The sequence below is a fragment of the Kickxella alabastrina genome (genome assembly GCF_025024165.1).
Source record: "Kickxella alabastrina strain RSA 675 chromosome Unknown BX661scaffold_1, whole genome shotgun sequence".
Taxonomy (NCBI): domain Eukaryota; kingdom Fungi; phylum Kickxellomycota; class Kickxellomycetes; order Kickxellales; family Kickxellaceae; genus Kickxella; species Kickxella alabastrina.
The window spans coordinates 1,471,330-1,499,317 of NW_026251472.1; the positions used below are offsets into that span (position 1 = coordinate 1,471,330).

Genomic DNA, 27,988 nt, shown 5'->3' on the forward strand with positions numbered 1-27,988 from the left:
AAAAAATAAAGACTGAATTGAAGTCAAGTAAAAAGGAAGATAGAGTGCGAGTTCAAAGAGGAAAAACAAGGTTGGGCTGTGCGCGTGCGCGTGCGTGATGATGGAAAATTGCGCATTTGCATTCCCCACAGGGGGGCGGCCATACCGCCCGCATTCACAAATATAAGAAAGAGGGGTTTTCTCAACCTTCTTTTCGCACCTCATCCAACCCGCTCACTCCCACCTATCCGCGTGCTTTTCATGCGCAAATCCTAGCATTTATTCGGCTCCAAAATTACGGCCAGTCAAAAATTTTCCAGAACATTTCTTTGTGCGACAATATTCGGCGTACAGTTTTTCTTACAAACGACCGATGGTCCCAAAAATGTTTTGTAACTGTCTTGTTTGTTTGTTTGTTTGTTTGTTTTAACAAAAAAGGCAAGAGGGCTAAAATAAACTCCAATACTGCGTGGTCAATATGCGAACCGGCGAAACACTTGTTTTTCCGCGTGCGCTCGTCTGACCGCAGCCTTTCCAGGCGGCTTGTAGTGCCATACGTTGGCGTGCGCTGCCAAGCCGTCCGCGCCTTCAAAATAGCACACGCATTCGGGGCATTTTATCCTGTGTGTGTGCTGCTCCTCTGCTTTGGGCGTTGGCTTCATTACTGCTGGTGCTTCCTTGGAGGGGTTTGGCCGAGCCAGAGCGTTTGTTAGGCTATCCAGTTTCGGTATAAATTACGTGCAAATGGACAATGTGTATGTGCGTGTGTGTGTGTGTGTGAAAATTTTAAAATTAAAAGTGTGATAATATGCAGTGGAATGATATAAATGTCGTTAAAGTATGAAATGAAGCAGGAGATAAAAACGCTTTTTTATTGGAAAAATATCAAGAATACAAGGCCATTTCGGCAAGCATGGCTAAGAACTGCCGGTTCGATAGATAAAAAAGAAGGATAATACAATGACATGATGAACATCCGATATATGGATTCAAAAACAAGGCAATTGAAAGCAGCCGTATTCTATTTTGCCAATAAAGCGTGAATGTCGCTCTGCACAACATCACAGCTCTTTAATCATCAGACAAAAAACAGGCATCAAAGAAGTGTCCGGGTGGCTTCTTTCGAAACATCCGTGCTTGAAAAAAAAGCAGAGGCGATGATGGTGATGGGTCAGTTGACTATTACTATTTTTTTCTTTCTTAAACATGTCACTGTTGGCGCACCAACGCAAAAATCGTCGACTGTCAATATACCAGCTCATTTTGTTCGGAGGCGTATATTTTATTGTGGCTGTTATATAGTCGGATAAACACCCCCTTTTCTCGGTAGAGCAATGACAACAAGTGCGCCAGGTATTTGGAAATAAATAACCTTTGCGGAATCATCCCTAGGCATGTTTTGATAAAAAATTCCGCACTATTTCAAACGATAACCTTTTGCAGGCTATCCTTTGGTCAAGCAAGACAATGGCGAATAAAATGACGCCATTGCAATATTTTAAGGCAGCACCTGGCTTTGTGCGCTTCGGACAGCAAGCTCAAATCTAGAACACAGCCAGAACCAAGCTTTGTCATGTGACCAATAACTGGCAATATTGTGAATTGGCACGCCGTTTGTGTGCTGCTACTACTCTGCCTGTCACCCGGGGAGTAGGGAGGGGTAGCTGGTTTTGTAAGGGGGATGATATATATGCGTATTTTGGAAAGCAAACTGCTACTAGCATTTATATCACGTGGATTGCACCAATGAGCACGCCTTTTTATGAGACCACAAAGAACTGTACCTCCCTCAAACTGGCCCGTTTTTGTTTTTATTTTATTCCATTCTCTCGTTTTCTCTCTCTATCCTCGTGTATTCTATATACAACCATTTGTTTTTACAGTTCTCAATTCGCATTTCAGCTGCAATTCTTTATATTTATTTTATCTCTTGTATTTTATTACTTTCCTTAACGTCATCCGCGCACACGATGCAAGACGCTGCGCATAACCACAACCAGCAGCCCGCCCTGGCCGACGCAGAAGACAGCCTATCTGACATCGACAGCCTTGACGCAGGTCCAATAGTCATGTCTGGAAGCAGCAGCAAATCGACGTACTTTCTGTTCCTCGGCATGGGCCTGGCTACTTTGCTTCCATGGAACTTATTCATCAGCGCGTCCGAGTTCTACAGATACCAGTTTGCCGGAAGCGTGCACCAGCAGACATTCCAAAACTCGTTTTCAGTGGCATACATGGTGACCAACTTTATGTTCAATATGTACGCCATGGTCACGGTGACAAACTCTGACCCTAATCGGCGCATTTTCGCTGGACTAGCGGCAAACACATTGGTGTATGTTGTTGGATTAATCATGCCGCTGATGCGCGACTACCGCGGCGCACCATCGTTTTACGTTGTTATGCTGCAGCTCGCCACTACAGCGGCTGCCAGCGGAATGCTCACTAACTCGTTGTTTGCGCTTGTGGCTCATTTTTCGCCGTCGCATGTCGAAGGTGTGTTCAGCGGCCAAGCCATGGCCGGCATTATTGCCACCGTGGCCCAGCTAGTCACCGCGTACTCGGTGAAGCCCACCGACTTTGCTGCATCGGCCGTGCCCGACGATAAGGTAGCCGAGGGCCTGATATTCAGAACCATCGCATACTTTGCTTTTGCCACTGCTGTCAACCTGCTCTTGACCGCAGCGTTCTGGCACATCAAGCGCGACCCGTACTATAGACAGCAGAGCAAACTGGCGTGTCCGTCGACTAGTTCTTTGGGCGATGTGGATGCCGAGTCGGAGCTGCTAATTTCCCGCTCGGCGCCGAATTCACCACCGCTGGCTGCAGGCATCGAGGCATTCAGGACCACATTCAAGCAGATCTCGGGATACACGTATGTTATTCTGCTGGACTTTTCCATCACACTGGCCGTTTTCCCGTCGATAACTGCCATGGTGACGTCAACATCTGGGTTCAAACTGCTGACAGAGTGGCATTTTTTCCTGTACAACTGCGGCGACTTGATTGGCCGTCGTCTGGCGCCCTCACTCGCGATTTTTCGCTCGTCCTCGCTGTTTGCCATTGCCCTGGCGCGTATCCTTTTCATACCGGCGTTTTTTGCTTGCCATGTGAGTTTCTCCGTCTGGAATAACTGGATCGAGTCGGACTATGTGTTTTTGGCACTTGTGGTTCTGCTCGGAATCACTAATGGCTTTTTGTCCACTCGCTCCGCGATGCTTGCGCCAAGTTTGAGTGACCAGCCGACGATTGCTGGGTCTATCGTGGCTATTTCCATCAGCACTGGTTTGGCCATGGGATCAGTGCTTTCGTGGCCGGTGCGTGCAGCTGGATGCATGTGCTCGCCCTTTGGTGGCCACTGAGATACACCCAACAGAGTAGAGCAAAGAATAATGTCTAGATAATATTTCTATTGTTTGTGGTTTTTTGTGTTGCCTTATCACCTTGTTTTATTTTTTATTTTATGGCATGCGAAACAAATAGTATGTTATATTCTCACTAGCCTCTGTTCCCCCTCCCCCCCCGCTTAATTTTCACTGTTAATCAAGAGAAACAAAATTAATGCTTTTTTGGCACCCAAGATACAAATTTACAAAGCTTACAAAAATCGCAACACTATAAAATTTTAAATTTAGAATATCATCCCAACTATGTTCTTTATTAAAAAAAGAGTCGGGAATTTAATTGTTCAAAAATATAGTTATTTGTGGAGTGCATGTCTCTGACATACTTTTTTACTCCCACGCCTCTTATTTGAATGTGAAAAAAGCCATCTATAAAAATCAAGATGAATTTAAATTTACTTGTGACAATGTGCTGGATCTAAACATAGAGAAGCATGTGTTCAAAAAAATTTAAACAATGAAATTATTTCATTGTAGAATGACTCTTGTATGTGCACTTCAAATATGTATATTTCTTCTCAAATGTGATTATTATTTTAGCGTAAATATAACACAAGACAACTCCGCCTCCAAACATTAATTTCTGCAATTATTTCACACCACTTACGCATATAAAAATAGAAAACAACAAAACAAACCTCTTACTTGGGATCATATGTTCAAAACATATTTTTTTATTACATGCTCATATAAAAAATTACAAAAAAAAATCAGGGGCACCTTGCCATTTTGGCTGATCGAAATTTCATATATAAACACAGCAACATGCAAATACAAATACAAACATCATACCATCACAAAACAATTATCTTAACAACAACAACAACAAAAACAACAATCCAGCAATTCCAAACCAAGCTCTTTATAATCCAAGAATGCTTCGTCTTACCGCCGTCATCTTTACTCTTATCGCTGCCGCTACTGCCAATCAGTGCTCTGGAAACGCTGCCATCTGCCCCAACAACCAAGACGGCGTCTCCTCGAGCTATCTCCAGTGCGACAACTGGGCCAAGCAATATATCACTACACCTTGCCCCGCTGGACAAGTCTGCTACGCTAATCCCGCAGCTCCCAACTCCGTCATGTGCGCTCCTCCAGGGTCGGGCAGTGTCCCTGGAACTGGCAAGTGCACTGGACACACGGCAAAGTGTGCAAACCATGGACAGAGCGGCGCCTACTATAGCTGCGAGCCATGGGCTGGCCAGTATGTCAACAACCAATGTCCCGCTGGACTTAAGTGCTACAACAATGATGCCGGCACTGGTGTACAGTGCTACTAAGTAAATCATTTTCTACACCATGCCTTTATTTCTAATTCAATTGACAAGTAGACAAATAAACACTATATTTACAAATATTGAAACGATATAAACATGAATCACTAAGAAAACATTATAAATTAGGCAACCAGGTTTCTGGACTTTGGTCTGAAAATGCCGCTGACCATTTCCCTCAGTCTGGTCATAGACGTGCTGCGGCTCTTGTGCAGGCGGTTGTTGCGCACAAGCGTGGCCTTGCAATCACTGGATATGCTATCCGTCAAGCTCTTCGAGTCATCACTGCTATGCTCCTCGGATTCGCTGCTCTTCACATCCATTCCCTGGTGGCTGTTGACTACTGTACTTGTTCCAGAGTATGCTGTAGCGTGGCTGGCGACGCGGCGGCGATTGTACCTGCCAGCGGGCGTATTCGAGCCAACCAGACTGCTTGTCAATGTGTTGTCGTCGTTGGCTAATAAGAGGCTCATGCTGATCATGTGTGGTTTAGGAATCGGGCATACGTCGCGCTCGAATACGTTGGGCCAGTTGGTGTGGTTATTCGGGATGCTGTTTGCTGTCATCATTGTAAAATAAATAATTGAAAAGAGAGTGCTGGTCGGGGTTTTTTGTATGTATTGGATAGACTGGCGAGTCGTGCGTGGGCGTGAGTGCGTGCTGGTACGAAAGCTGGGTTGTGCGTTTGAAACAAAAGGCAAATATTAAAAAGTAAAAAAAGCAAAATAGTAAGCAGTTGACAGATATTTGTAAGCGGTGTGGAGTATAAAATAAGTTAAAAGCAAGTGGGAAAAAATGAGGAGCGCTTGTCGTTCAAATATAAGATCATTTTATGTTTGGTTTGAAGTGTTTTTTTGGCGCCTCCAAGGCAATTGCAATAAAATTAGTTGCAAGATTTTTTGCAATAAAAATTATAAATGGGGATATTAATCTTGGCGAGCTGCGCTTTAATAGCGTCACATTAGCACAGTATCTTCAACTCCCACAAATCATCAGTCATGTTCCACGTTTTTACGCTTTGCACTCTACGTCTATTTTATGGCTGTGGAAAAAAACGGAAACGCCTGTTTTCTTTTTACAATGATCGGAGTGATGGGAAGGCTTGCATGTAGTATGCATGTCAGCTCTTAGGCTGCGTTGGCCTTAAAATAGACGTTTCTTTTTACAAAGGCATCAAAAGCAAACAAAAGAGGGCTGGCACGCACAAAAGAAAGCAAAAATTGAACTTGTGTACACTGCTTGCGAGCAGCAAGCTTAATAGGAAAGACTTGTTTTTATGGCACCATCGTTCTCGTTATTTTTTAATTTGAAAAAGTGGATTTTGTTTATTTCCTGTCTTTTTTCAATGCGAAAAGAGCGGCAACTAAAGCTACGGTTGCAATGGTTGCTTTAATTTTTCCGTGGCCATGTCCAGGCGCACTGAAAAATAGGAATGGCGTGGTTCGGATTTGCAAAGGACATGTCAGTTTGAAAGGGGAACAATAGTGCAGCTAAAGATAAATGCGCACAGCAGGCATGCACATGCGGTCCACATGCTCAGCCCCAGGTCGCTGGTCTGACAGATAAACCCAAATCCTTAAGCCCAATAGTATTAATTGTTGTCTATAGTGCCAAAAACAGCAGGTACTAATCGGACATTCAACCTAGAAGCGTGTAGAAACGTGTCAAAGCTGCATTTCGGGCCTTGTTAAAAGCTTCCATCACTAAAATGCCATGTCACAGTTGTGACAGCATCGCCCATAGAGGATGCAATTGCTGAGGGCCCAGATTCACCAGATTAATTATGAACTGCCCGAAATTACTCCCCTCCCACACAAAATAATTACGGATTAATGCTTGACTTTGCTGCAAAAACGCTGTGTACTTATCCACTGCAATATTCCCCCCCCCCCCGAAGTTTTCTCAGATGATCGGCGTTGTTGTGGCCACTGAGCAGGCCAAAAATACCCTGAGGCCGAGACTTTTATTAAATTACCGATTGACATGTAAAAAAATTAATTAATTACGTGAATGTATGTATATATATATTTGTGGAATGTACATCATATACATGCTTGCTCAAACATATTATCCGCATCATCACCACCAGCAAAAGTAATAACAAAGGCACACCATTTTTAATTAAAAAAAATCAAGTATCAGCTGCCACCAACAATTCAGTCATGCCATATTCGCAAAACACTCGTGAACAAAGCGAAGGGCGAGTTCTTACTATAGCAAAGTGTGTTACAGCAGATATTGTGCGGAAATTAAAAATTAAAGGTCTTGACATCATTTCCCATACGAACTCAACTTCAAACTCGACTTTGTAGTTTTGCTCAACCCTCCCTCTCCTTTTTTTTACTTCATTTTCTCCGGCCATAAAAAACAATCCATGAGGTGAGTTGCTTCTTTGCTCATAATGAGAAACTTTTCTTTTATCATTTTTAGAGTTAGGTATCTGATCTGGTTATCGATTGTCAAAGCGAGCTGGCAAAAAAACTGGGGTTTAGGCCCATCAGTTCGTTTTTATCACTGCCCCAAAGTGCTTTGCTCCAGACCCACCTTTCTCTTCTCTTTATAATCAATCCTGCAGCACAATAAACAATCGATTTTTGATAATCTTTTCTCTCTTTTTTTCCTTTATCTTTCGATATCTCAGCACGAGCATTTTTTAATATCATTGAGAATATTATCTTAAAGCTCAGAAACACGCACACAAAGGTAAAAACCCCAGTTAATCAGCACTCGGATGCATGACTGCTCCCAAACTTTTCAAACTGCTGACTTTACATCATCTGTTCGGTGTGCGCATATCATCGCGAGGTATCAACTAATTGGATATTTTCTTCTCTATTCCAAACAACCTAGGAATCTAACATGAGCCCAGCAGAGTGCACAAATATTCCATGGGACGAGCCCTGGCTTAAGGACGATTTCGACCCCTGCTTCCGCCGCCTGTTTGTCGAAAGACTGGTTCCAGGAGGCATAGCAGCCGTTTCAATTGCCATCCTTGCTTTTAATCTGTTGCGCTACCGCCTATCCTGTCAAAGGCGCACTGTGACTTCCGCCGCCTGTACTGACTATACATCGTTGCTTGGGGACCCAGCAACACAGCACCTGCAGCCGCAGCACGGGTATGGCGCCGCAGTTTACGGAAACCGCCAAAATTCTAGCCAAAGCTTTGACAGCGACGAGGGCGAAGATGACATCGATTTGGCTGAGAGTGATGGTTTTCTAAGCCGTGAGCTTCCCGCCGAGCAGACAATTGGTGGCGCATATTTTGTTCGGAACCAGAGTCGCCCAAGACCGTCAATCCGCGATATGCTGCTGGTTGTCCTTACGCTTGCCCAGGTAGCGCTGGGGCATTTGCTTTCCAATTACGACAATGCCACTAGCAGGCTGTCGGCCTACGAAATGGCTTTGTGGCTGTGGGCGGCGATTCTCTGTGTCTACCTCCTGTGCCGTTCAAACACTAGCACACCGTCGCCATCGCCACATTTGCGTCTTGTCTTTCTTGCCGGCGTGTTTGTCGACTTTTTCAAGGCGCGGTCTGCCCTGCTAGCTTACTCGCAGGGTAAGATCGAGAGCTTTCCAACCATTGAAATCGCAATGGCCAGCATTGCCACTGTGTTATTTTTGGCCAGCTTCACGCAGCAGAGGCGCCGGCACGGTCGGTCTTCAAACGCACCTGTCGGGGAGTCGGACACACATCCGCCGGCGCCCGAGGGCACAGCGTCGATATCGCAGCAGCTGTTTTTCTCGTGGATGGACCCAATGATCTGGCTGGGATATAAGCGGCCATTGGAACCCAAGGACGTCTACGACCTAATGCCTGAAGACCGCTCGATGCGCGTGTGTGCTAAGTGGCAGCGCGAGTCTCGAGACTATGTGCGCAAACATGGAAGCGATAAGCGGGGCATGACATACCGCCTGTTCTGGTTCTTCCGTTATCAGCTGGCGCTGCAGTGCGTGTGGACGCTTGTATTCACTGTGTTTATTTTTACTGGGCCGTTCTTGCTGAAGCGCATCCTGGCGTACATGGAGGATCAGACCATATACACTAGAGAGCAGGCGTTCTGGTGTGTTGCAGGTCTACTGTTAGGAGGCACTATTTCTACCGTGTGTCAGAGCCAGGCGCTGTGGATCGGGCGTAAGATCGGGCTCCAGATAAAGGCCATTGTCATTGGCGAGGTGTACAAGAAGAGCCTGCGGCGCCGAGACGCCGCCAGCGAGGATGATGCCCCGGCAAAGGATGGTGAGGGTGACGACAACAGTGTCGAAGACGCAGACAAACAGGGCGAGTCGACGTCAACGGGAAAAATTACCAACCTCATGGCTGTTGACGCCAACAAGATTTCAGAGGCGTCATCATATTTACATTTCCTTTACCAGTTGCCGGCCGAGATTGTAATCACGGTTTTGATGCTGTACCAGCTCCTGGGCTTGGCTTCGATTGCCGGGCTGTGCACTCTTTTGCTTCTGGTTCCGTTCCAGTGGCGGATCGTCAGTGTATGGAGCAAACTTCAGACTCAGCTAATGAAGGCCAGTGACAAGCGCATGAGCATGACCAACGAGATTCTGCAGGGCGTGCGCATCATCAAGTTTTTCGCCTGGGAGCCACAGTTTGAAAAGCAGGTTGCTGCGATTCGCAGTGGCGAACTCGGCGTGCTGCGCAAGCGCTACTTGTTGCTGACAGTCTCGATTGTGATCTTTTTTATGGCGCCAGTTTTTATCACACTAACCACATTCGTCGTGTACACAAAGGTCATGGACAAGCAGCTTACAGCGTCAATAGCTTTTACTGCGCTGGCACTGTTCAAGACACTTCGTGGGCCGATGGACCAGCTTCCGGACTTTTTCTCTTTCTGTCTGCAGGCCAAAGTTTCGGTTGATCGTGTGTCCAAATTTTTGTCCGAAGAGGAGACGTCGAAATACGAGCTGAGCAAGTCAACACGGCAGGCGCATAATGGTATTGTGAGCAGCGGGCAGGGTGCCAGCTACGCCCAGATTGTGAGCGCGACTGATATTGGCTTTATCGATGCGTCGTTTAGCTGGAAGTCGGCCGCATCTGCATCTGCATCTGCTGAGATTGACTTGACGAACCCAACTGTTCTGCAGCCGCTGCTGAGTTCTAATCCAGAGGCAAGCGCAGACAATGAACTCGCGGGTGGCGTACAGAGTGCCAGCAACGGCGTGTTTGAGCTGCGCGACCTTACAGTCAGTTTCCCTGTGGGCAAGCTGAGCATCATTGCTGGGCCCACCGGATGCGGCAAGACGTCTCTTCTGATGGCGCTCCTGGGAGAGATGCGGCTGACCGCCGGCCGGCTAATGGTTCCAGGGGCCGCGTTCAGCGCGCGCGCGACGTTTGGCGAAAACATGTCTAATCCCTTTAGTTTGCAGGAGTCTGTCGCGTACGTGGCCCAGCAGGCGTGGCTGCTAAACGACACAATCCGCGGCAACATTACGTTTGGTCTTCCATACGACGAGCAACGCTACCGTGAGGTTGTGCACATGTGCGCTCTAACAAGGGACTTTGAAATCATTGATGCCGGCGACATGACAGAGGTCGGCGAGCGCGGCGTGGCGTTGTCAGGCGGCCAGAAGCAGCGCATATGCTTGGCTCGCGCCGTGTACTCGCCCGCGCGCCACGTCATCATGGACGACTGCTTGTCTGCGGTCGACGCGCACACTGCAAAACACCTGTACGACAACTGCCTGATGGCGCCGCTTATGTCCGAGCGCACGCGCATTCTGGTTACGCATGCCGTCGGCTTGGCGATCAAGAGCGCAGCGATGGTGGTGGTCATGCAGGATGGCCGCATTGCTGCGGCGGGGACGCCGCTCGAGGTTCTGCATAGCGGAAAACTCAGCGAGGAGACGTTACGCGAGGCCGACGAGGAGCAGCAAAACGCGGCAACGCGCGCGGAAGCTCGGTCAGAGAGCAAGGGCAAGGCGACAGACACGAGCGGAATTGCCATTGCCGAGTCTGTTGAAGATACAATTGACGATCGGTTTGACGGTGCTCGCAAAAACAGCAGTGCCAGTGCTAGAGTGAAGGCAAGTGCCGCGCCACAGGACGCAAACGCGCAAAAGGGAAAGCTTACGACAGACGAGGGCTGGTCCCGCGGTCATGTACAGTGGCGGGTGTATTTGGCCTACTTCAGAGCCAGCGGCGGTTTGGTGTTTTGGGCGATTTTGACTGTGCTGTTCATGCTGACGCAGGGTCTGCTGGTCGCTCAGGACTGGTGGCTGCGCGAGTGGGCTGCATCGTACAGTAAATCTAGCCTGACAAGCTATCACTTTGTTGCGAGAACAGGGGCTGACCACCGCACCATTGCTTCGCTTCCCACCCACTCTGGCAGTGTCATTTCGGTTGAGCCACTGTCGGTGTCTTCACTCGCTTCGGGGTTGCTCAATCGCTCTATCCAATTTGTTGGACTGAAGGGTGAGGATGGCTTAGATGGCGGCAGAGTCGATTTGGCTTACTTTATTGGGGTGTATGTCGCAATTGCACTGGCAAGCGTGTTCCTCATCTTGGGTCGTTCGCTGCTGCAGTTCTGGGGCTCGCTCAAGGCGTCACGGACCCTGCATGAATCGCTGTTGCACACCGTTCTGCGCGCGCCTGTGCGGTTTTTTGACACTACGCCTGTTGGCCGCCTAATCAACCGGTTCTCGAAGGACATGGAGACCATTGACCAGTCGCTGAACTCGTCGCTGGCAATTTTCCTGACCGAAGTCATCGCATCCCTGGCGATTCTCATTGTTATTGCGGTCATCACGCCGGCATTTACGTTGGGTGCTATTGTCGTTGCTATCATCTACTGGATCATTGGTGTCTTGTACCTGGCAACATCACGCGAGATCAAGCGTTTCGAGAGCGTGACAAAGTCGCCGATATACACACAGTTTGACGAGACCATCAATGGTGTGTCGACTATTCGCGCATATGGCCAAGAGTCGCGTTTTCGCATGGCAAACTACACCAAGGTCGATGACAACAACCGTCCCTTCATTTACATGTGGGGAGCCAATCGCTGGCTCAGCATTCGCGTTGACCTTGCCGGCGCTCTTGTTTCGTTTATGGCCGGGCTACTCGCACTGACCACAACGGGCCGCATGGACGCTGGGCTTGCTGGATTGTCGCTTTCGTACGCGCTCAACTTTACCGAGCATATACTGTGGGTCGTGCGGTTCTACTCCATCAACGAGATGAACTTAAACTCGGTTGAGAGAGTTGTCGAGTACTTGGATGTTGAACCCGAAGCGCCAGTCACTATTCCCGACCGCGTGCCTCCTGTCGAGTGGCCGAGCAACGGGCGTATTAGCGTTGAGAACCTGGAGCTCAAGTACGCCGAAAACCAGCCGCCTGTAATTCGCGGGATATCGTTCGAGGTGCAGCCGCGCGAAAAGGTCGGCATTGTTGGGCGCACGGGTGCCGGAAAGAGCACACTGACGCTGGCCATGTTTAGATTCATGGAGGCCAGCGCAGGCCGAATTATGGTGGATGGAATTGACATCTCGCAGATCGGTGTGGGCGACCTGCGCTCACGGCTGACCATAATCCCGCAGGACCCTATTTTGTTTACAGGCACTATTCGCAGCAACCTGGATCCGTTTAACGAGCACGGTGATGATGAGCTGTGGCTGGCACTGCGTCGTGCACACCTGCTCGGCGACGAGGATGAGATTGCGAGCAGACAATCGGTTAGCGGCAATAGGCAGTATCCAGCATCTAGCCGCGCTAACACAGTCAAGGATCTGGCCATTGCGGATAACATGGTCACTAGCAGTGGAAGCAGCAGCATCAGCCAGTACGGATTGCAGCAAACTGCAGTGACACTTGGCCGCACAATCACCGATCTTGACATGGCAGTCACCGAGAACGGGTCCAACTTCTCGCAGGGCCAGCGGCAGCTGATTGCGCTGGCGCGCGCTCTGGTCAAGCGTACTCGCGTCATTATCCTGGACGAGGCCACTGCATCTGTCGACTTTGACACGGACGCCCGTATTCAGACCACCATCCGCAATGAATTCACAGACTCGACGCTACTGTGCATTGCCCACAGGCTGCGCACGATTGTTGATTACGACAAGGTGCTGGTGCTTGATCAGGGCGAAATCGTGGAGTACGATACGCCGTACAACCTGCTGTCAAAGAGCGAGGGTCTTTTCAAGCACATGTGTCTAAAGTCTGGCGAGTATGACCACTTGTTCTCGGCGGCCGAGCGCAAGCATCACAGTGGTACTAACGAGGCGATTATTTCTGCATAAATAAAAAGCCATTTATTATGTTTAGAGTATCTTTGAGCATATGCGTGTAAAGTTGGAACCCAAAAAAGCATTGTTGTTTATTATTTATGCAATAACACATGTCGATGTAACCTTTGTAATGTTGCAATTTAATATTATTATTATGATTTGTGCAATTAAGCGCCATCTAGCATATCACACATCCCGAGTCTTTGGGTTTGGACTTGTTCTGGGTGGGCACATTTCTGCGATTCGAAGTGGTTCGCTGAGAAGCCGCCGACAGATGTCCATTTCTCTGTTCACTTTTAGACCGGCTAAAATACTTTGTAACATCTGCGGCCTGTGCCGCTGCCGCTGCCAACATGCCAGGTGGAGCAGAGGTATTCCGTCTTTCGCAATTATGATCGTCCTCAAAGCGATGCTTCAAGCAAAACGACTTCGCACACACTTTGCATGTCGTTCGCACAATAGTCTTCTCCTGGCACCTTTTAAACGCACATTCAGGCTTTGGCGGTAACGCATTGGCAGGCGTTGTGGGCTTGCATCCAGCATCGAGATGTCTATTAACCGCATCGTTTGCGCTCTCGTTGGGCCGTAAGGAAACGGGCTGTTCGCATATCGGGCAGTCCGGCACTATCCTGTTGACGGCCTTGTGCTTATCGGTGCAGTTGTGGTTATCGACTTGCCAATGATCAGCGCTATAAAGAAAACACAACTGTTGGGGTTTAGTATCTTTTCAAAGCGAATTTTCTTGGTTCGAAATGCGTTCATGTTGCGCATTCTGTTTGTTCTTTTTGCTTTTGTTATTGACTTGGACTTACCAGAACTCCTTTTTGCATAAATGGCATGCGGTCAGCAAGTAGTCGAGCTGGCGGCATCCTTCGAGTGCGCAGTGCTCGCCAGCGTCGGGGAACTCCATTTACCTTTGTGTTGGGAACAAGTAAATTAGTAAAAAAATAAAGCAATGTAAAAATGAAGTAAAAACGAAAACAAAGAGATGAAAATCTAAAATATCTGCTGCGTTTGGATGAAAGAAATCTGAAAAAGAAAAGGTTCAACCCCTCCCCACCACATTTTAAAGTATTTTTTGTCTCAATATGCGCAGCCCGTTTTGCTGGCGTGTTGCCAAGCCTTCGGTGAATGGCGAATGCAGTGGACGCGTCATCCACACTTTCAAAAATATTCCCAAACATTCGATATTCCATTGAATAGTTATTCTTAAAGCTTCTTCATGCCCAGTTGTAGCGAAATAAAAAATATATATTTACTAATAGAAGCGAGCAAAGTGTAAAGAATAATCGAGGTGGAAAAAAAGGTAAGACGAGAAAAATAATCGGAAAAAGTGACTGCTTTGGATAACAATGTCGTCACAAAAATTCATAAAAAATAAAGAGCCGACGCGCAAACCCCCCTGGATATCAGTATCCTGAGGGCTTCTGCATTGTAGTATCGTAGGCGCGGATGATCTTCTCCTGGCCGCCCTCGTTCTGCGAAAAAGCATAGCCGCGCGTGCGGCGCAGACGCTGCAGCAGACGGACCTTGTGCACAGCCTTCTTGAACCGCTCCATGCGCGGGCGGTAGTCGGGGATGTTGAACTTTTGGATTTCCTGCACGATGTGGTACGCCTTGGTGAAGTACATGCGCTTGAGGTACTTGTACCCGTAGTCACGAACCATGCACAGGACGGATAGCAGAATCACTGTCAGCCAGAAGCGTGGGTTGGCGTAGATGTGCAGGATAATGCCCTCATACTCGGTTGACGTGCGGAACTTTGGCGCGATGACAGCGTAAATGGGCAGGAAGCCGAACCACAGCAGCAGTGAGCCGGGAATGGCCACCACAGTCCATTTTGTCCACATGTTGGTGATCAACGCGGCCTTGAGAAGCACGGTTGTCAGCACCGAGGTGTAGATGATGACGCCGTAGACCCATTGTCCGCCAACCATGCCGTCGCCCTCCGTGTCGTTGAACAGAATCATGGTCCCCAGGAAGAACAAAATGACTGAGTGATAGAAAGCGTTAATGGCTGAGCCCCAGAACGCCCGGACGTTGAAGAACACACCGCTCTGGCCCATCTTGTACATCTCGGGATACCGGTCGAGGCTGCGCGCGTTGAGGAACTGGTCGAAAACGCCAATTGCGAACGGCGGCATCATCGTAAAGAAGACCGTGTAGAAAGTGATGGACCATGACTCGTAGACGGTCTGGCCCGAGAAAACGTTGAACAGCGCAAACCAGAACTGCGTGATGTACAGCGTGATGTTCTTGTAGAATGAGAACAGGATCATCTTGCTCAGGCGGTGGTAACTCCACGCGCCGTGGACGAGCAGCAGCTTGCGGAGGTACCGGAACTGCGCAATGGCAAAGTCCGCTGACCGCGCCGCCTGCAAGCCCTCCTGCCCGCTGATTCCAACGCCGACATGCGCGGCCTGGATCATGCTTACGTCGTTGGCGCCGTCGCCGATGGCCAGCAGGATAGCCTTGGTGCGCCGCTTGACCAGTTTGACGACCAGCGCCTTCTGCAGCGGCGACACGCGACAACAAATGACGGCCTTGCACAGCGTGGCCAGCTCTAAAAACAGTAGCTCGACGTCCTTCTCCAGTGCAAAGTCCAGACTGCGTCCGTCGATGATCAGTGCCAGCGACTCAAAGTCGATGTTGGAGCCGTGGCCTTCGCGAATCGCGTCAAGCTTCTTTTGCAAGAACTCCTTGGTCTCCCAGTGCGTCGTCTCGTTACAGATAATAAGCGAAAAATCCTCCTGGATGAGCTTGCAGCTGTAGCCAATGTTGATCGCGGTCTCCTGCCTGTCGCCTGTCAGCACCCAGATCTTAATTCCGGCTTGCGCCAGTGTGTAGATGGTCTGCGGCACGCCGTCCTGTAGCTTGTCCTCAATGGCTGTGGCACCCAGAAGAACCATGTCGCGCTCGATCATCTCAGCGACGCGGTCGAGCTCCTGCTGCCGGTTGGTCATGGTCATCGACGCCTTGTTGTGCATGACGCTCCACTTTTTGTACTCGTCCTCGCTGATGTCGCGCATGGCAATGCACAGTGTGCGCAGACCCTCAGTGGCGTACTCCTCCAGATGCTTCAACGTCTCGTTAACGAATGGAGACTTGCCCTCGCCCAGGCGCTCTAGAATAACCGTGTCGGCACCCTTGCAGTACATCTTGATGGAGCCGTCAGGGCAGCGAAGCAGCGCGGACATCCGCTTGCGCGTGCTGTTGAACTCGTTGATATTAAGCACCTCATACTCCTTCTCGACGCCCATGATGTTCACGGCGATCGACCGCGGCTTGCGCATGTTGAACACAAAGTCGATCACCGAAGCGCCCTTAACGAGAGCGGCCTCGTCGGGCGACGACGCCTGGTACTCGATCTCGCCATCGACAGACTGCTTTTGCTCGGGGATGACCGTGTGGCATGTGGCCAAGAGCTGGAAAAACTCAAACAGAAGCGCGCTGCGCTCGCTGTTGCGGATGTGCTCCTTGAGCTGGCTGAAGTCGTACTGGCCAACAACCTCTCCGTCTATGACCCGGGCGCGCTTTCCCGCCTCGACGATGTCCGAGTACATGACGCCGCCGATCGAGCACTGCCGAAACTCCATGATGTTGCAGGTCAGGGTGCCCGTCTTGTCGCTAAAAATATACTCGACCTGGCCGAGCTCCTCCACAAGCGAAGACGTGCGCGCGAGCGCCGGCGTGTTCGACGACTCGTCGAACATGTCCATGTCCGAGTTGATCAGCTGCGCCTGCTGGAACTTGACGACCTCCATCGTGACGATCAGCGAGATCGGAATCAGGTTGTTGTATAAGATAATAAAGGTCAGAATGTTCTTGATGAACGTCTTGGCACCCTCGCCGGCGGGCAAATACAGATAGGCCATCTGGTCGCGGTTGCGCGAGGTCATGATCTGGCTGCCCAGCGCGCTCATCACGGCCAGGATAATTAGAATGATAAACAGGAAGATGATTTGCTGGTTCGTCGTCTTCTCGACATTAGTCCGCTTGATTGGCGCGGCCATCGCATTGCGCATGAGCTTGGTCTCGTGTCCGGTGAATACGACCACAGCGTAGATCCAGTCGGTGTTTCGCAGGATGGCGCCGCGCAATAGAACCAGGGTGGGGTCCAATGGCATCTCCTTGTATCCTATGCGCCCGCCCTCCGATATCATCGTGCCCTCGAACGTATACAGGCTATCGTTGGGCATCTCCGTCTTGAGATGACCACGCAGGTCAGCCAGGTCGGCGGGAGTTATCATCTTTGCCGTGTCCGGCAGGGCCTGCTTGACCTTAAGGTTGGTCTCGCCGTCCAGGTTGCTGGTCTCGACATAGCACATGCCCTCAGGCTCGGAGCTGCTGAGAAGCACAATGTCTGCCGGAATTGCCCCCTTGTTCTCCACACGCACAATGTCTCCAACCTCTATGTCGCGCCAGGCCTTGTCGACAAAGGAATTGCCAATAAGCACGCGCGCCGAGCTCTTGTTCATATCCGCATCCGACCGGTGACGCTTCAAATCCTCGGCTAGCTCCTTTGCCGCTGTGGCTGCCAGCACCACAGCCAGGGGCACGATTGTAGTGTACCTCGAGGTCGGGGACACGCCGCTGATCTGCTGGATGCACCCGGTGAACAGGAAGAACACGTTGGCGTATTTTGAGAACTGCTCAAAAAAGAACTTTGGGATGAACGTTACAAAGTTGTACTTTGCTGTCGAAACACGGTTATGTTTGAACTTGTACTGCGCGTTGCTCTCGCGGTTGCCTATATGCACTGTGCGGAAGTTGATGCCATTGGTGGTGCCAAATGCCGGGTTGACCACCATCTCCTCAGAGATTCTCGCATCATCGTCGTTGTTGCCGTCAGTAAAAGCATCAAATTCGTTGTTGGGCCCATCATTGCTGCCAATAAGCCTGCCCATGTCCTGCATAGGGATATTTGAATCGCGGTAGTGCTCGGCAGAATCGCTGGCGGAGCCGAGCAACGAGTGGCGAAGCCCGCCATCAGGCACATTCGATCGCCGCTTGCTGAGCTGGCGTCTGAGTAAAAGTGACGCCTTCCTCAGCGGCGTATCATTCTCGGACTCGACCTCGTCCATAAACTGCATCCGCTGATACATCGACGGTCCTCGTGACGGCCTCGACACATGGTCGCGGTCCAGCCTTGTATCGTCCAGCTTATCCATTATGTCCTGCTGGGACGACTCGCCTGTATACGCGCGCTTCCCGTATGGCTTCGACATGGTCGCAAAACTGGTTCTGTCGTACCCGTAGTCGTCCTCGTTTTCCATCTCTTCCAGCGTCGTATCGTATTGTCCAAAACTGTTGGCTGCTTCGCGGCGCGCGCGCTCTTCGCGCTCAACTGCCCTGCGCACGCTCAACTGCTGCGCGGGCTGCCTGGGTTGTGACTGGTGCACAGAGATTGAATCGTCGTCGACAATTGGGGAATTCAAGTACGAGTGTGTGGAATTGTCGGTACCTGCGCTCAGCACCAAATGCTCCTCATCGCCGGCGCCGTAGGGCGTCAAGAAAAATTGGTCCTGCTTGGGACCCATGTTGCTGAATGGAAACTCCCTGGTAACGCTGCGCCTTTGAAAGAGAACAAGTACAATGAATGAAAAGAGTGATTGTGCTGGTTCAAACTATGCAAAAAAGGCAAATAAATAATGGTAGAATAAAATAAAAGGAGAAATTTGCGGAAAAATAATAATAAAAAAGCAATCCACCGTCCAAATTTTTTTATATTTTTTTGTGTTTCCGAGAGGTCAGAAGAAAAGGAGGGAGAGGCCTGTGCAACAACACCAAAAAGAAAAAAGAAGAAAAAAACGCTTGGAAGGAAGGAGACTTTGAACTTTTAAAAGCGAACAAGGCAGTACAAATAGATGTTAAATCGGAAGCACAAACTAAAAAAACCCAACAATGCACAATTCTTCAACGCGTACAGTGGTGCTGTTTTAGCTACAAAAAAGGTGTGCACAGGCTGTCAAAATGTAGTGGCAAGTTGAATTCTGCAGCACCTACTTTGTGCCACACGTACTATTTTCGAAAGCCCATTTATGCGAAACGATTTTTGAACACTAAAGTTTTTTTTTGAGAAAATGTCGGAGAGCAGTTTATGAGATTTACTGATTTGGAAAAGTCGCGATGACGTCGTGGCCATCCTATACAAAAACCTGTTTTTTTATTTCTACAAGCTGCCCGGATATTGATGGTATTTTAAGCTTGTTTTGTTTTAACCTGAGCGTGTGTATCGATAAAGTTTAAAAATATGAAGTTGTCTTGCTTATAATTTACAAGCTGTGTCGGTGCTACATTGTTAATTTGATTTGGTGTGATCGAATGAACATGACACTGACGCCAGAAGCTAAGTTTCGACAGTGACAGAACCAAATTTGTTTGTTTACTGCAAACATATCATTGATCTTTTAGCGTCTGAAATTGCACAGCAATATAACTGGCAATATACTACTACTTTTGTTTAAAGTGAGAAAAAGTGTAATGATATGAACAGTAAAATTTTTTCCAAAGATAAAGCGCATCAATGATTTATACGGCCCACTGTTGCTGCGAAATAAGTAGACCGCTATTTGTTCCACATACATTTCATGAATTGTATAGAAACCAAGTAAAGTTGGGCACGAGAGTAGTAAACCCGATGCTGGGTAGGTTGGGGGAGAAGGAGGGGGCTGGGCGAATAGGCTGTCGGCTTGTTGGCTCTGGATGGGAAACACAACGCAGTAACGGGAACCGTACCAGCCAATTCGCTACTCCATATTCAGACGCTCTTGCTCATGCTTGTCATACCCCCCAAGTCTGCAATCGGTCCCAGCAGCTACTAGAGCAAATTTTCAGCTGGTCACCGGAGGAATTAAAACGCGAACAATGCAAAATTATTTTTAGCGGCCATAGTAACGGTAGTAACTCGCCCAAATGTAATTAAATTGCCAATGCCTTCTTTCCAGCGCGCACGCGCGCAAGAATCAAATGCTTGTGTGCGGTATTGGACTAAACAAGTGCCGTATAAAAGACAAGGTCGCTGCCGTGGTAAAGTACTCGATCAAAACATCTTATACACTTGCAACGCTCTGACGACACTAATAACATTCCACATTTCTCTTCGCTAACGATAACCCAGGCTTTTTTCAATTAATCCTTATCCAATAACACCTTTTCATATCAATTTTATAATTTTATTTTTCTTGTTGATCCAATGCGTGTCCTCGTATTAGCGTTTGTCGTTCTTGCTGAGGTCGCCATGGCGCGTCCTACTCCCCAGGGGCTCCCGTTAGTCGGTGATCTGCTGGGACATGCTCCTGCGCCGCACGGATTTCTGCCGCCGGGTGGCAACCATGGAATTGTTGGCAATCTGGTCGATTCTTTGCTCGGGCATAATGCGCTGAATCTCGATCTGTGCCTCAACCTCAAGCTCGGCGACGGTCCGCAGAGCTTTGCACCCAGCTGCCCCAACTACATTCCACCTCCACCCCCTCCATTTCCCTACCCTGGATACCTTTCCCGCCGCGAGCATAAGCGCGGGCTGCTTGACAATCTTTTGCCTGGTCTCACGGCACCGTTGGGTGGTGGACCGTCCGGAACACCGCTCCGCCCTAACAAGGGTCTTGTCATCAATCTCCTCGAAGCACTTCTCGGCCCCAATGTACTGGACCTTGATCTGTGCCTCGATCTTAATCTCGGCGGTGGGCCGCAGAGCTATGCCCCTCGTTGCCCCAACTACGTGCCTGTTCCCGTCGGCATTCCGCCTCCGTTCGGCCCTGTCGGTCCTCCTCCCTCTCCCCCCATTGGTCCCCCCGGCCCCATTGGCCCTCTGCCACCGGCGAGCTACTCAGTGGCGCCTTTCTACCGCCGTGACGTAGAGAAGAGGGATCTTGCCATTTTGGGCGGTCCTGGAAGCTACGGTGCACCCATTTTGCCACCACCTCCGATGCCCCTGCCTCCTCCCCCAGCACCTTATATCGAGGGCCCTCCCATTATGCCTCCTCCCCCAGCACCTTATATCGAGGGTCCTCCCATTATGCCTCCTCCTCCAGCACCTTATATCGAGGGTCCTCCTATTCTGCCCCCTCTGCTACCGGCTCCTCTGCCTCCTATGCCCATGCCCTCTGCTCCATATATGGGTGCCCCCCCGCCTCCGCCTCTCCCGCCAATTGTCTCCCCAATTGACGAGGACTGCGAGACACCTCCTCCCCCTCCTCTCCATGGCCTGGCACCATACCACGAGGCCCAGCCTCTTGTGCCTCCACCCATGCCCGTGCCTACCGGTCCTGCCTACGAGGTATTGCCGCCGATTGTCGGCCCCAGCCCCCTGCCCCTCAACAGTATTCCCCTGCCTCCTCCGGTTGTCCCCCTGCCTCCCGTGTATGAGAGCGGCCCACCTCCTCCAGTACCCTTTGTTCCGGTAGTTCCTGAGTACAACGGTGTGCCCCCTCCTCTGCCTCCCTCTCCCATGCTGCCTCCGCCTCCCCCTTTCATGCCTGTTGGCCCGCCGCCACCTCCTCCCATGCCTGTTGGCCCCCCGCCACCTCCTCTCATGCCGATCGGCCCGCCTCCTCCCGCTCCCGCTCCCATCGGTCCACCACCTCCCCCGATGACGTCGATTGCCAATGACGTTGTGCTTGCTTATACTAACACTGCTAACGGCAATATGCCTGCTATTTGCATCCCAGTGCCCTACCCGGTTGCCACTGGCCCCGGTGCTGCTCTGCCACCACCACCTCCGCTCGGCGGCCCAGTTTACAACGCTATCATGCCGCCCCTTATGTAAACTAACAATTACATATTTATATATCCCTTTTTCTTATTCTTCTGGTTGAGATATGAACAAAGGGGCCAATGATTTTTTATACAAGTCGATGTAGCACATTGACACATTTTTTCTTCTCATATTTCACTTTTAAATATATCATTTTCCACGACACAAAAATAATAATAAACGAATTTTTTTTGGACAACTTGATAAACTAAAATATTATTTTCATAACCAATGTCTTTTTGTTTACTTAGTTTGGTCTAGTAACAGCAGCCGGCGCTGGCTTAGAATAATGGCGCTGCGCAGGAAGCTCAATCTCACTTCCCTGACTCAGCGCAGCGGGTCTCCTCCTCACAAGCAACGAATCCCTATTAGCAGTACCGGGGTTTCTTCCGTTAGACGCGTTCTCGCCCATTCGGGGAAACTGGAACCCACTGGCGACACTACGAACACCGTCCTCGACATCCTCGCTGGCCAAACCCGGTGATCGCGGAGTCATGCCATCAAATACGTGCGACTGAGACATGAGATGCACATTATTGCTGCTGAGCTTGACAGCGCTGGGAGATGTCGGGGCAATGTCTGCCGATATTGTTGCAGCCGTTGGGAGAGATGAGGTGGAGCGATTGGTCGATATATCGATGATACCCAGCCCTGTGTCGCTGTCTATGGGCCTCGGATCAAGCATAGGTTTTGTCGCGGCAGTAGCCGCCATGTTTTCAGCCATTAAGGTGCTGCTGGTGCTGGTGCTGCTGTTGCTGTTGTTGCCATTATTGGCGCTTTGCTGGATATTCTGCCACCATGTTTTGGCCGACCCCGCGGCCTGGCTATCCCTTGCGCGCTTAAACAGCGAAGCGGCAGAATCCGAAATGGTGTTCTTTATCGACATGGCGCGTTTCTGCGACACAACCGAACGCGAAGCAGGGGATGGCGAGCGACCAGAAGGCGCTTGCGCCAAATTAGTTGGCGTTGCTCTGCCCGAATTCATCCCCGGCTGCTGCACGAGTAGATCATCAGGGAGCGAGTGCGGGGTCACCATTGCATTTCCAACAAGCAAGTGCGGCGAGGAGTGCGTGTGCATCACGTCAACTGAGTTGTATCTTTGGTGCGGGCTGTTGACTGATATTTTTGGCGGTGCGCCCCTGGTTTCCGTGGCGCTTGGTTCGGCCGATGTCACGGATAAGGGCCGCGACTGGTCCTGCGCCTTCCTCTGTCGCGCGCGCATCTGGTCCGAGCCCAGATGGGGAGAGTCCTCGGCGGCCATGGCAGCGGCACTGTCGTCGGATGCTTGCTCAGGATCACCGCTTGCCTGCCGGTGCTTGTCCAGCCCGGCGTTATGAAACTCCTTGAGTGACGACTCCAGGATGGCGCCCTCCTCAACCGTGGTCGGGAAAAACACAGTGTCGTCGAGGTTGGGCAGCACCAGGGTGGTGCGCACAATATCGTAGATCTGCTTCTCAATAGCCTGCGAAACAGCAGCGTACTTGACCTGCTTCTGCATGAACACTGGGGACACGTGCAGGCGAAGACTCGGCATCTCGTAAAAGCCCATCCAAAAGCGATTCGACGGCGCCGGCTTAAACCTCAACAGCATCTTCCCTGCAACGCTCTGCAAAACAACGGAAAGGGACACCGACATGCGCAGGGAGCCAATCTTCACCCCGGTATGCAGCACGAGCTTGAAGCCACCCATGTAATGCACGAACATGGATGCGTCAACCTGGCCGTCGGAACCAAAGGATTCGAGTTTAAAGTTGGTTATCACCGGGACGTTATCGCCGATATCCAGGTCGGCGACAACAATGCGGTCGAGGAAAATCGGCTTCTCGACGCGGTCGAATTTCGTCTGCATCTTGCGAATAAAATGCTGCCGCGCCCATTCTGTGCGGTAGGCTGCAAGGAACATGCGCCCAAAAATGCCGTTCAGCCACTCGTCCGGCTGCACGTCCCCGGGCTTGGCCGACGACCCGCGTGCGCCGATGGTGTGCATGATAGAGCCAATGCCCGCCCGATCCGGCATCAGGCATGATTGCCGCAGCCGGCGCTGCAGCCGGTCGCGCTGCTCGCTAGTTGGCTCACGTTCTGTTCTGGCCTTTTTACTCGCGTGGGTCGCTGGCTGCGGCGAGTTAGGCGGGGACCCAGCACCGCCACCCTCCGAGTAAAGCGCCTCCCCAGCCGCACCAGCCTCCTCTTCGCTGCAGCTGCTTCCACCATTGTTGCTCTCCGCGGCAAGGCCCAGGAGGGAGCTCCATGTCAAGGCAAAATACCAGTCCTCCTTCTCCGACGGCCTATCAACGTAGATATAGTACTCGGCCACCTGTCTCTTATACATCTGCGCCTCCACCGAGTCATCCAGGGGAGCCAGCCGAATGGGCGTTTTGCGCGAATACACCTGCGCCTCGCTCGTGTTAGGCCGATGGTGCAGGGAGACACGGTACTTTGTCATAATGATGACTCCGCGGCACTCATGCATGGGCTCTCCGTCGTACATCACTAGGGTGTCGCCATCCAGGACCACGTAGTAGAGATCTTGCGCTCCCTCCGCCACCATCATGTTTGTAGCGCTCTCTGGGCCCAGGTTGTCTGTGCGCTTACTTGTTATCCATTTGGCAAACCCGCGCGCTACCATGTCCGTTATGTTGGTATTTGTCTCAGCGGTGAGCTCCGGTGGATTGGTACCCAGGGACCTGGTTATGCGCAGCCACCCTGTGCGCCGGCTGCCATAGGGCGACCATACTGGCGAGTGCGCGCCCTTCAAGTTGTTGGGTGGTGCAGGGGTATTGTCCGTTGCTGTGCTTGGTTTCCTCTGAATTTGCTGGTGCATTTCGAGCAAAAATGCAGTGTCTTCCGGTTTGTTCTCAATGTTGCTGTCTGCGTGGCTGTGTGCTGCGGGGTTCTCAACTGGTGGAAGCAGAGCCCAGAGCACGAATAGTCCCGTGAATACCAGGACCGGCAGCGTCAAGATGCCTAGTACATATGTAAGCAGCAGTTGGCCCACTGTGAGCTGCATTTTTGGGGTTTTTTACACACTAGTAAGACAACAAAAAAGTGAGTGAGAAATAATGAAAGAAATGTGTGCAAATATATGCAAGAAAGAGAAGAAAGAGTTAAAACAATATTGGGCCAAGAACACAGTTGTAGAAGGTGGCCCAGAATATAAATGTGGAAATAAAAAATACAGGAAGCTAGCGTATAGTGAGAAGTAAAAAAATTGAATTAAATGCAGGCGATAGAGTAAAAAAAGATGCGGGAGGGTGAAATTGGAAGGAGCAGCTTTTGTCCTGTCTCGGCTTGGCGGCATAAATGGCACGCAGTTGTCATCATAAAAACGTCTTTCTAAAAAGAGGGTTTTGTATTTTTGTATTTTTGCGGACAGCTTTGGCCAGCTGCCAGCCTAACAAATAATTAAAAATAACCTGCTTTTTTCGGGCAGTCAAAATCAAACCGAAAGCCACACCCTCTTTTCAGTGATGGTGAAAAGGGAGGAAGTAAAAACATTGACATTTTACAATTCGATGCTTGTGCTGTTTTGTGTTTTTCGTTTTATTTTGTATTTATTAATACTTTTTTCATTTTAAATGTCAGAGGAATCTGCAGCCGAAGCACCGAGTAGCCATGCGCATCTGAATTTGCCAACTACGCGCAAATGCGGCCTGTGCAAGACAATCCCAGACTTCCAGCTCTACTTGCAATTCGGCCCCAGCGTCGACCGCAGCACGAGGCTAAAGATCGAGCGATACATAAAAAACTCTCTCTCCTCATCCGGCCCACGCTCAACCACCGCCGACCACTTACCAATGCCCGGGCGCAAGCGTCGACGATACAATGACGATGCCTATGACGATGGCCACAATGCCGATGCAGATGCTGACCGCGGCGTGGACTCTGGCCTGTCCATAGCTTTTTACGACCAGAATGCCGGGTTCGACCTTGACACTACGGCGGACGACGCGTTTTGTCAGGGCATAGACTATGAGCGCGGCACAAATGAGATCATTGGTCTGCACAGCGATGCGAACATGGGCAACCTCTGCTTTAACTGCTCGATGCCCGGACATGAGCTGAGAGACTGCCCGACTGCGCTGGATAATGACAGGATCCAGGCCAATCGTGACGCATTCAAGGAACGTGGATCGGGACAATTCAACAGTCGACTTTACCTGGCTGTGGATGACGAAAAACGCATGGAGGAAATGCGCAAGAGCATTTTGCCCGGCCAACCTCTGTCGCTCGAGCTCAGGGAGGCCCTAGGGCTTTGTCACGGGGAAGAGGAGGAGGCGGGTGGTTATGTGCCGGAGTTTATTGAGCGCATGTACTTGCACGGGTATCCGCCCGCGTACCTTGGAACCAAGGCTGGCGAGGACCCCATGTGTGCTAGGGCCATGCACCTATCACCCTCGATCCGCCCACCTACTCCGCAATTGCACATATACAATGACGCTGCCGACTATGAAAACGGCGATTCGGGCGAAAAGGACGAACAGGACACACAGGTCAAACAGGGCAAACAGGTCAATGCCAAAGAGGCACTCCATAGTGGATCCCGTGACACGAAGGCCAGCAATGAGATGGATGCCACGGGCAGCGATGAGGAGGGCGCGATCAGCGACGGTGAGCTAGATGCAGAGCCGGAGACAGAGTCAGAACGAAAGCCCAGCAGTGCCTGCCAATACACCGGCGAAGCCTTCAGCGTTCCACTGGTAATGTATCCGGGCCTGGACCTGGCCGAATTTGACTTTGCCTCGATTTCACGCCCAGGAAGGCCGTTACGGCCGCGCACACCCTACAATCGCATGCACGCCCTGAATGCGCGGCTCTCTCGACCAGATAATATTGACAATGGTGGCTACCAATCTGCCAACGACTTGTCATATTACGACAATGGTGGCTCCGGGTACTACAACAGCCATAGGCGCGACGGGTACTCTAATGGACGCAGCTACCGCGCTCCTTACGATGAGGATCGGTATCACGGTCGCCGCGACCATCGGGAATACCGCGAGTCTTACGATGACAGGCGCTCGAATTCCCTGGAGTCCCGTGGATCTTACAGGGAAAATATTGGCGAAAACTATGATCGGAGCGTGGAAAGCTATGCCTCGCATCAGCACCAGCCACCACCACCAGATTCACCACCACCTCTTCTACCACAATCGCCTTCAAATGACCACTACAGTGACTCATTTGGCGCCCATCAACTGCAGGACGATGTCTCTCAGCCCAAGTCGCAGGCCACGACTCTCGCTGGCGAATCTCAGGGCCAAACTAATCCTAGCGCAACAGACATTCTCGATCCGAAACCACCTGTTGATCCCGCAAATGGAGACACCGGCGAGAGTGACGGCGAAATTGAGGACGGCGAGTGCGATATGGAAGAGTCTGACTGAAAAGTCAACACAATATTTTTTCCTTCTGCATATATAGAAATCTATTGTTTTAAAACTCCCAAGCGAGAAAGCAGTTTGCGCTCGGCGTGCTCGTGCCAATGCCGATCAAACACGGCGTAATCCCAAGAGTCCAAATACTTGCCACTGCCCAAATACAGTACCTCTCTTCGAATGCACTCCACACTAACACCGATTGTCCGCTCCAACCACCCGCGCATGCCGATATTATCTTTAGTGGTCAACAGGGCAATCCGGTGCAAACGCATGGTTTCGAATCCGTACTTTAGCACCAAATACATCGCAGCCGAGCTCACGCCTGACCGCCAGAACCTTGCGTCCAAAATGATTCCTGCCTCGGAGCACCGATTGTAGCCTTCAATGTTGTTCAATCCGCAGCACCCAATGACCAAATAGGACTCGTCCATGTCTATACAGCCGCTAATGCCGTCCACGGGGATTCGCCGTGGAGGCAGGAACTCCTCTTGGTCTATCTTGTCGAGCAGTTGGTCCGGGATCTGCGACTGCTTGAGAGCAATGGTAAAGTTGAGAAGTTTCTTGTTTCTCTGGCCCTGGTCTCTGTACTGGCGCCTCTTCGCCACGTCGGCGAGGCTGTATCCGTTGGGCTTTGTCATGAACTGCAGGAACTTCATTGCTTCGCTGTCGGAGAGAATCCGGGATATTGCTGCGTCCTGGTCCTTGTCGGGCGGGAGAAGATTGACGTGGGCGCTGCTGATACCCCAGCGCAAGGGAATAAGGTCGTCCACGACCAGATCGTCGGCCGACATGGTATGCTCAATAGTAATGATCCGATAAAATATGTTGTAAATATGAAAAAAGAACAAGTTGAAACGAGTGATAAAATTAAGCACAGGGTTTTAGCATCCCCCTTAAGCCCGCTTAATCGAAGCCGTGTTGATCTCAAATCAGACCACGCAATCAAAAGTCATAAAG

At 50.5% G+C, this 27,988-nt stretch overlaps 10 protein-coding genes across 10 annotated transcripts; 5 read left to right on the forward strand and 5 right to left on the reverse strand.

Annotated features, from left to right (window-relative positions):
- Nucleotides 1–398: 398 nt before the first annotated feature.
- BX661DRAFT_175896 (uncharacterized protein) lies at nucleotides 399–1,127 on the reverse strand. Its single transcript, XM_051534204.1, has one exon. The coding sequence runs from the start codon at nucleotides 639–641 to the stop codon at nucleotides 453–455; it is 189 nt and encodes a 62-aa protein (XP_051395376.1). The 5' UTR covers nucleotides 642–1,127; the 3' UTR covers nucleotides 399–452.
- Nucleotides 1,128–1,810: 683 nt separating this feature from the next.
- BX661DRAFT_175897 (nucleoside transporter-domain-containing protein) lies at nucleotides 1,811–3,817 on the forward strand. The gene has a single exon (XM_051534205.1). It carries the CDS (start codon nucleotides 1,950–1,952, stop codon nucleotides 3,339–3,341), a length of 1,392 nt encoding a protein of 463 aa, XP_051395377.1. The 5' UTR covers nucleotides 1,811–1,949; the 3' UTR covers nucleotides 3,342–3,817.
- A 166-nt stretch (nucleotides 3,818–3,983) lies between these two features.
- BX661DRAFT_175898 (uncharacterized protein) lies at nucleotides 3,984–4,724 on the forward strand. Its single transcript, XM_051534206.1, has one exon. It carries the CDS (start codon nucleotides 4,149–4,151, stop codon nucleotides 4,665–4,667), a length of 519 nt encoding a protein of 172 aa, XP_051395378.1. The 5' UTR covers nucleotides 3,984–4,148; the 3' UTR covers nucleotides 4,668–4,724.
- Nucleotides 4,725–8,248: 3,524 nt separating this feature from the next.
- On the forward strand, nucleotides 8,249–12,910 carry BX661DRAFT_138705 (P-loop containing nucleoside triphosphate hydrolase protein; the record flags this gene model as incomplete). The annotated part of the gene is made up of 5 exons (XM_051532739.1): nucleotides 8,249–9,585; nucleotides 9,655–9,748; nucleotides 9,842–10,572; nucleotides 10,675–12,343; nucleotides 12,464–12,910. 5 exons carry the CDS (start codon nucleotides 8,249–8,251, stop codon nucleotides 12,908–12,910), a joined length of 4,278 nt encoding a protein of 1,425 aa, XP_051395379.1.
- Nucleotides 12,911–12,982: 72 nt separating this feature from the next.
- Nucleotides 12,983–13,951, reverse strand: BX661DRAFT_175907 (uncharacterized protein). Its single transcript, XM_051534207.1, has 2 exons — nucleotides 13,711–13,951; nucleotides 12,983–13,587 (listed from the first exon to the last, which is right to left on the reverse strand). The coding sequence occupies exons 1-2, from the start codon at nucleotides 13,806–13,808 to the stop codon at nucleotides 13,077–13,079; spliced, it is 609 nt and encodes a 202-aa protein (XP_051395380.1). The 5' UTR covers nucleotides 13,809–13,951; the 3' UTR covers nucleotides 12,983–13,076.
- A 356-nt stretch (nucleotides 13,952–14,307) lies between these two features.
- BX661DRAFT_138847 (aminophospholipid-transporting P-type ATPase) lies at nucleotides 14,308–17,709 on the reverse strand (the record flags this gene model as incomplete). Its single annotated transcript, XM_051532751.1, has 1 exon — nucleotides 14,308–17,709. One exon carries the CDS (start codon nucleotides 17,707–17,709, stop codon nucleotides 14,308–14,310), a length of 3,402 nt encoding a protein of 1,133 aa, XP_051395381.1.
- Nucleotides 17,710–20,881: 3,172 nt separating this feature from the next.
- On the forward strand, nucleotides 20,882–21,815 carry BX661DRAFT_175911 (uncharacterized protein). Its single transcript, XM_051534208.1, has one exon. It carries the CDS (start codon nucleotides 20,916–20,918, stop codon nucleotides 21,663–21,665), a length of 750 nt encoding a protein of 249 aa, XP_051395382.1. The 5' UTR covers nucleotides 20,882–20,915; the 3' UTR covers nucleotides 21,666–21,815.
- Nucleotides 21,816–21,824: 9 nt separating this feature from the next.
- Nucleotides 21,825–24,879, reverse strand: BX661DRAFT_175913 (uncharacterized protein). Its single transcript, XM_051534209.1, has one exon. It carries the CDS (start codon nucleotides 24,658–24,660, stop codon nucleotides 21,901–21,903), a length of 2,760 nt encoding a protein of 919 aa, XP_051395383.1. The 5' UTR covers nucleotides 24,661–24,879; the 3' UTR covers nucleotides 21,825–21,900.
- A 349-nt stretch (nucleotides 24,880–25,228) lies between these two features.
- Nucleotides 25,229–27,037, forward strand: BX661DRAFT_168177 (uncharacterized protein; the record flags this gene model as incomplete). The annotated part of the gene is made up of 1 exon (XM_051533402.1): nucleotides 25,229–27,037. One exon carries the CDS (start codon nucleotides 25,229–25,231, stop codon nucleotides 27,035–27,037), a length of 1,809 nt encoding a protein of 602 aa, XP_051395384.1.
- A 41-nt stretch (nucleotides 27,038–27,078) lies between these two features.
- Nucleotides 27,079–27,822, reverse strand: BX661DRAFT_195555 (acyl-CoA N-acyltransferase; the record flags this gene model as incomplete). Its single annotated transcript, XM_051537954.1, has 1 exon — nucleotides 27,079–27,822. The coding sequence occupies one exon, from the start codon at nucleotides 27,820–27,822 to the stop codon at nucleotides 27,079–27,081; it is 744 nt and encodes a 247-aa protein (XP_051395385.1).
- Nucleotides 27,823–27,988: the final 166 nt, after the last annotated feature.

What these genes read in the sequence shown, in the direction of transcription:
- BX661DRAFT_175896 (XM_051534204.1), bottom strand. Translation starts at nt 641, where the DNA reads ATGAAGCCAACGCCCAAAGCAGAGGAGCAGCACACACACAGGATAAAA.
- BX661DRAFT_175897 (XM_051534205.1), top strand. Translation starts at nt 1,950, where the DNA reads ATGCAAGACGCTGCGCATAACCACAACCAGCAGCCCGCCCTGGCCGAC.
- BX661DRAFT_175898 (XM_051534206.1), top strand. Translation starts at nt 4,149, where the DNA reads ATGCAAATACAAATACAAACATCATACCATCACAAAACAATTATCTTA.
- BX661DRAFT_175907 (XM_051534207.1), bottom strand. Translation starts at nt 13,808, where the DNA reads ATGGAGTTCCCCGACGCTGGCGAGCACTGCGCACTCGAAGGATGCCGC. An exon ending in TTATGCAAAAAGGAGTTCTG is followed by an intron (nt 13,588 to 13,710) that starts GTAAGTCCAAGT and finishes TTTTCTTTATAG; the next exon opens with CGCTGATCATTGGCAAGTCG.
- BX661DRAFT_175911 (XM_051534208.1), top strand. Translation starts at nt 20,916, where the DNA reads ATGCCTCCTCCTCCAGCACCTTATATCGAGGGTCCTCCTATTCTGCCC.
- BX661DRAFT_175913 (XM_051534209.1), bottom strand. Translation starts at nt 24,660, where the DNA reads ATGCAGCTCACAGTGGGCCAACTGCTGCTTACATATGTACTAGGCATC.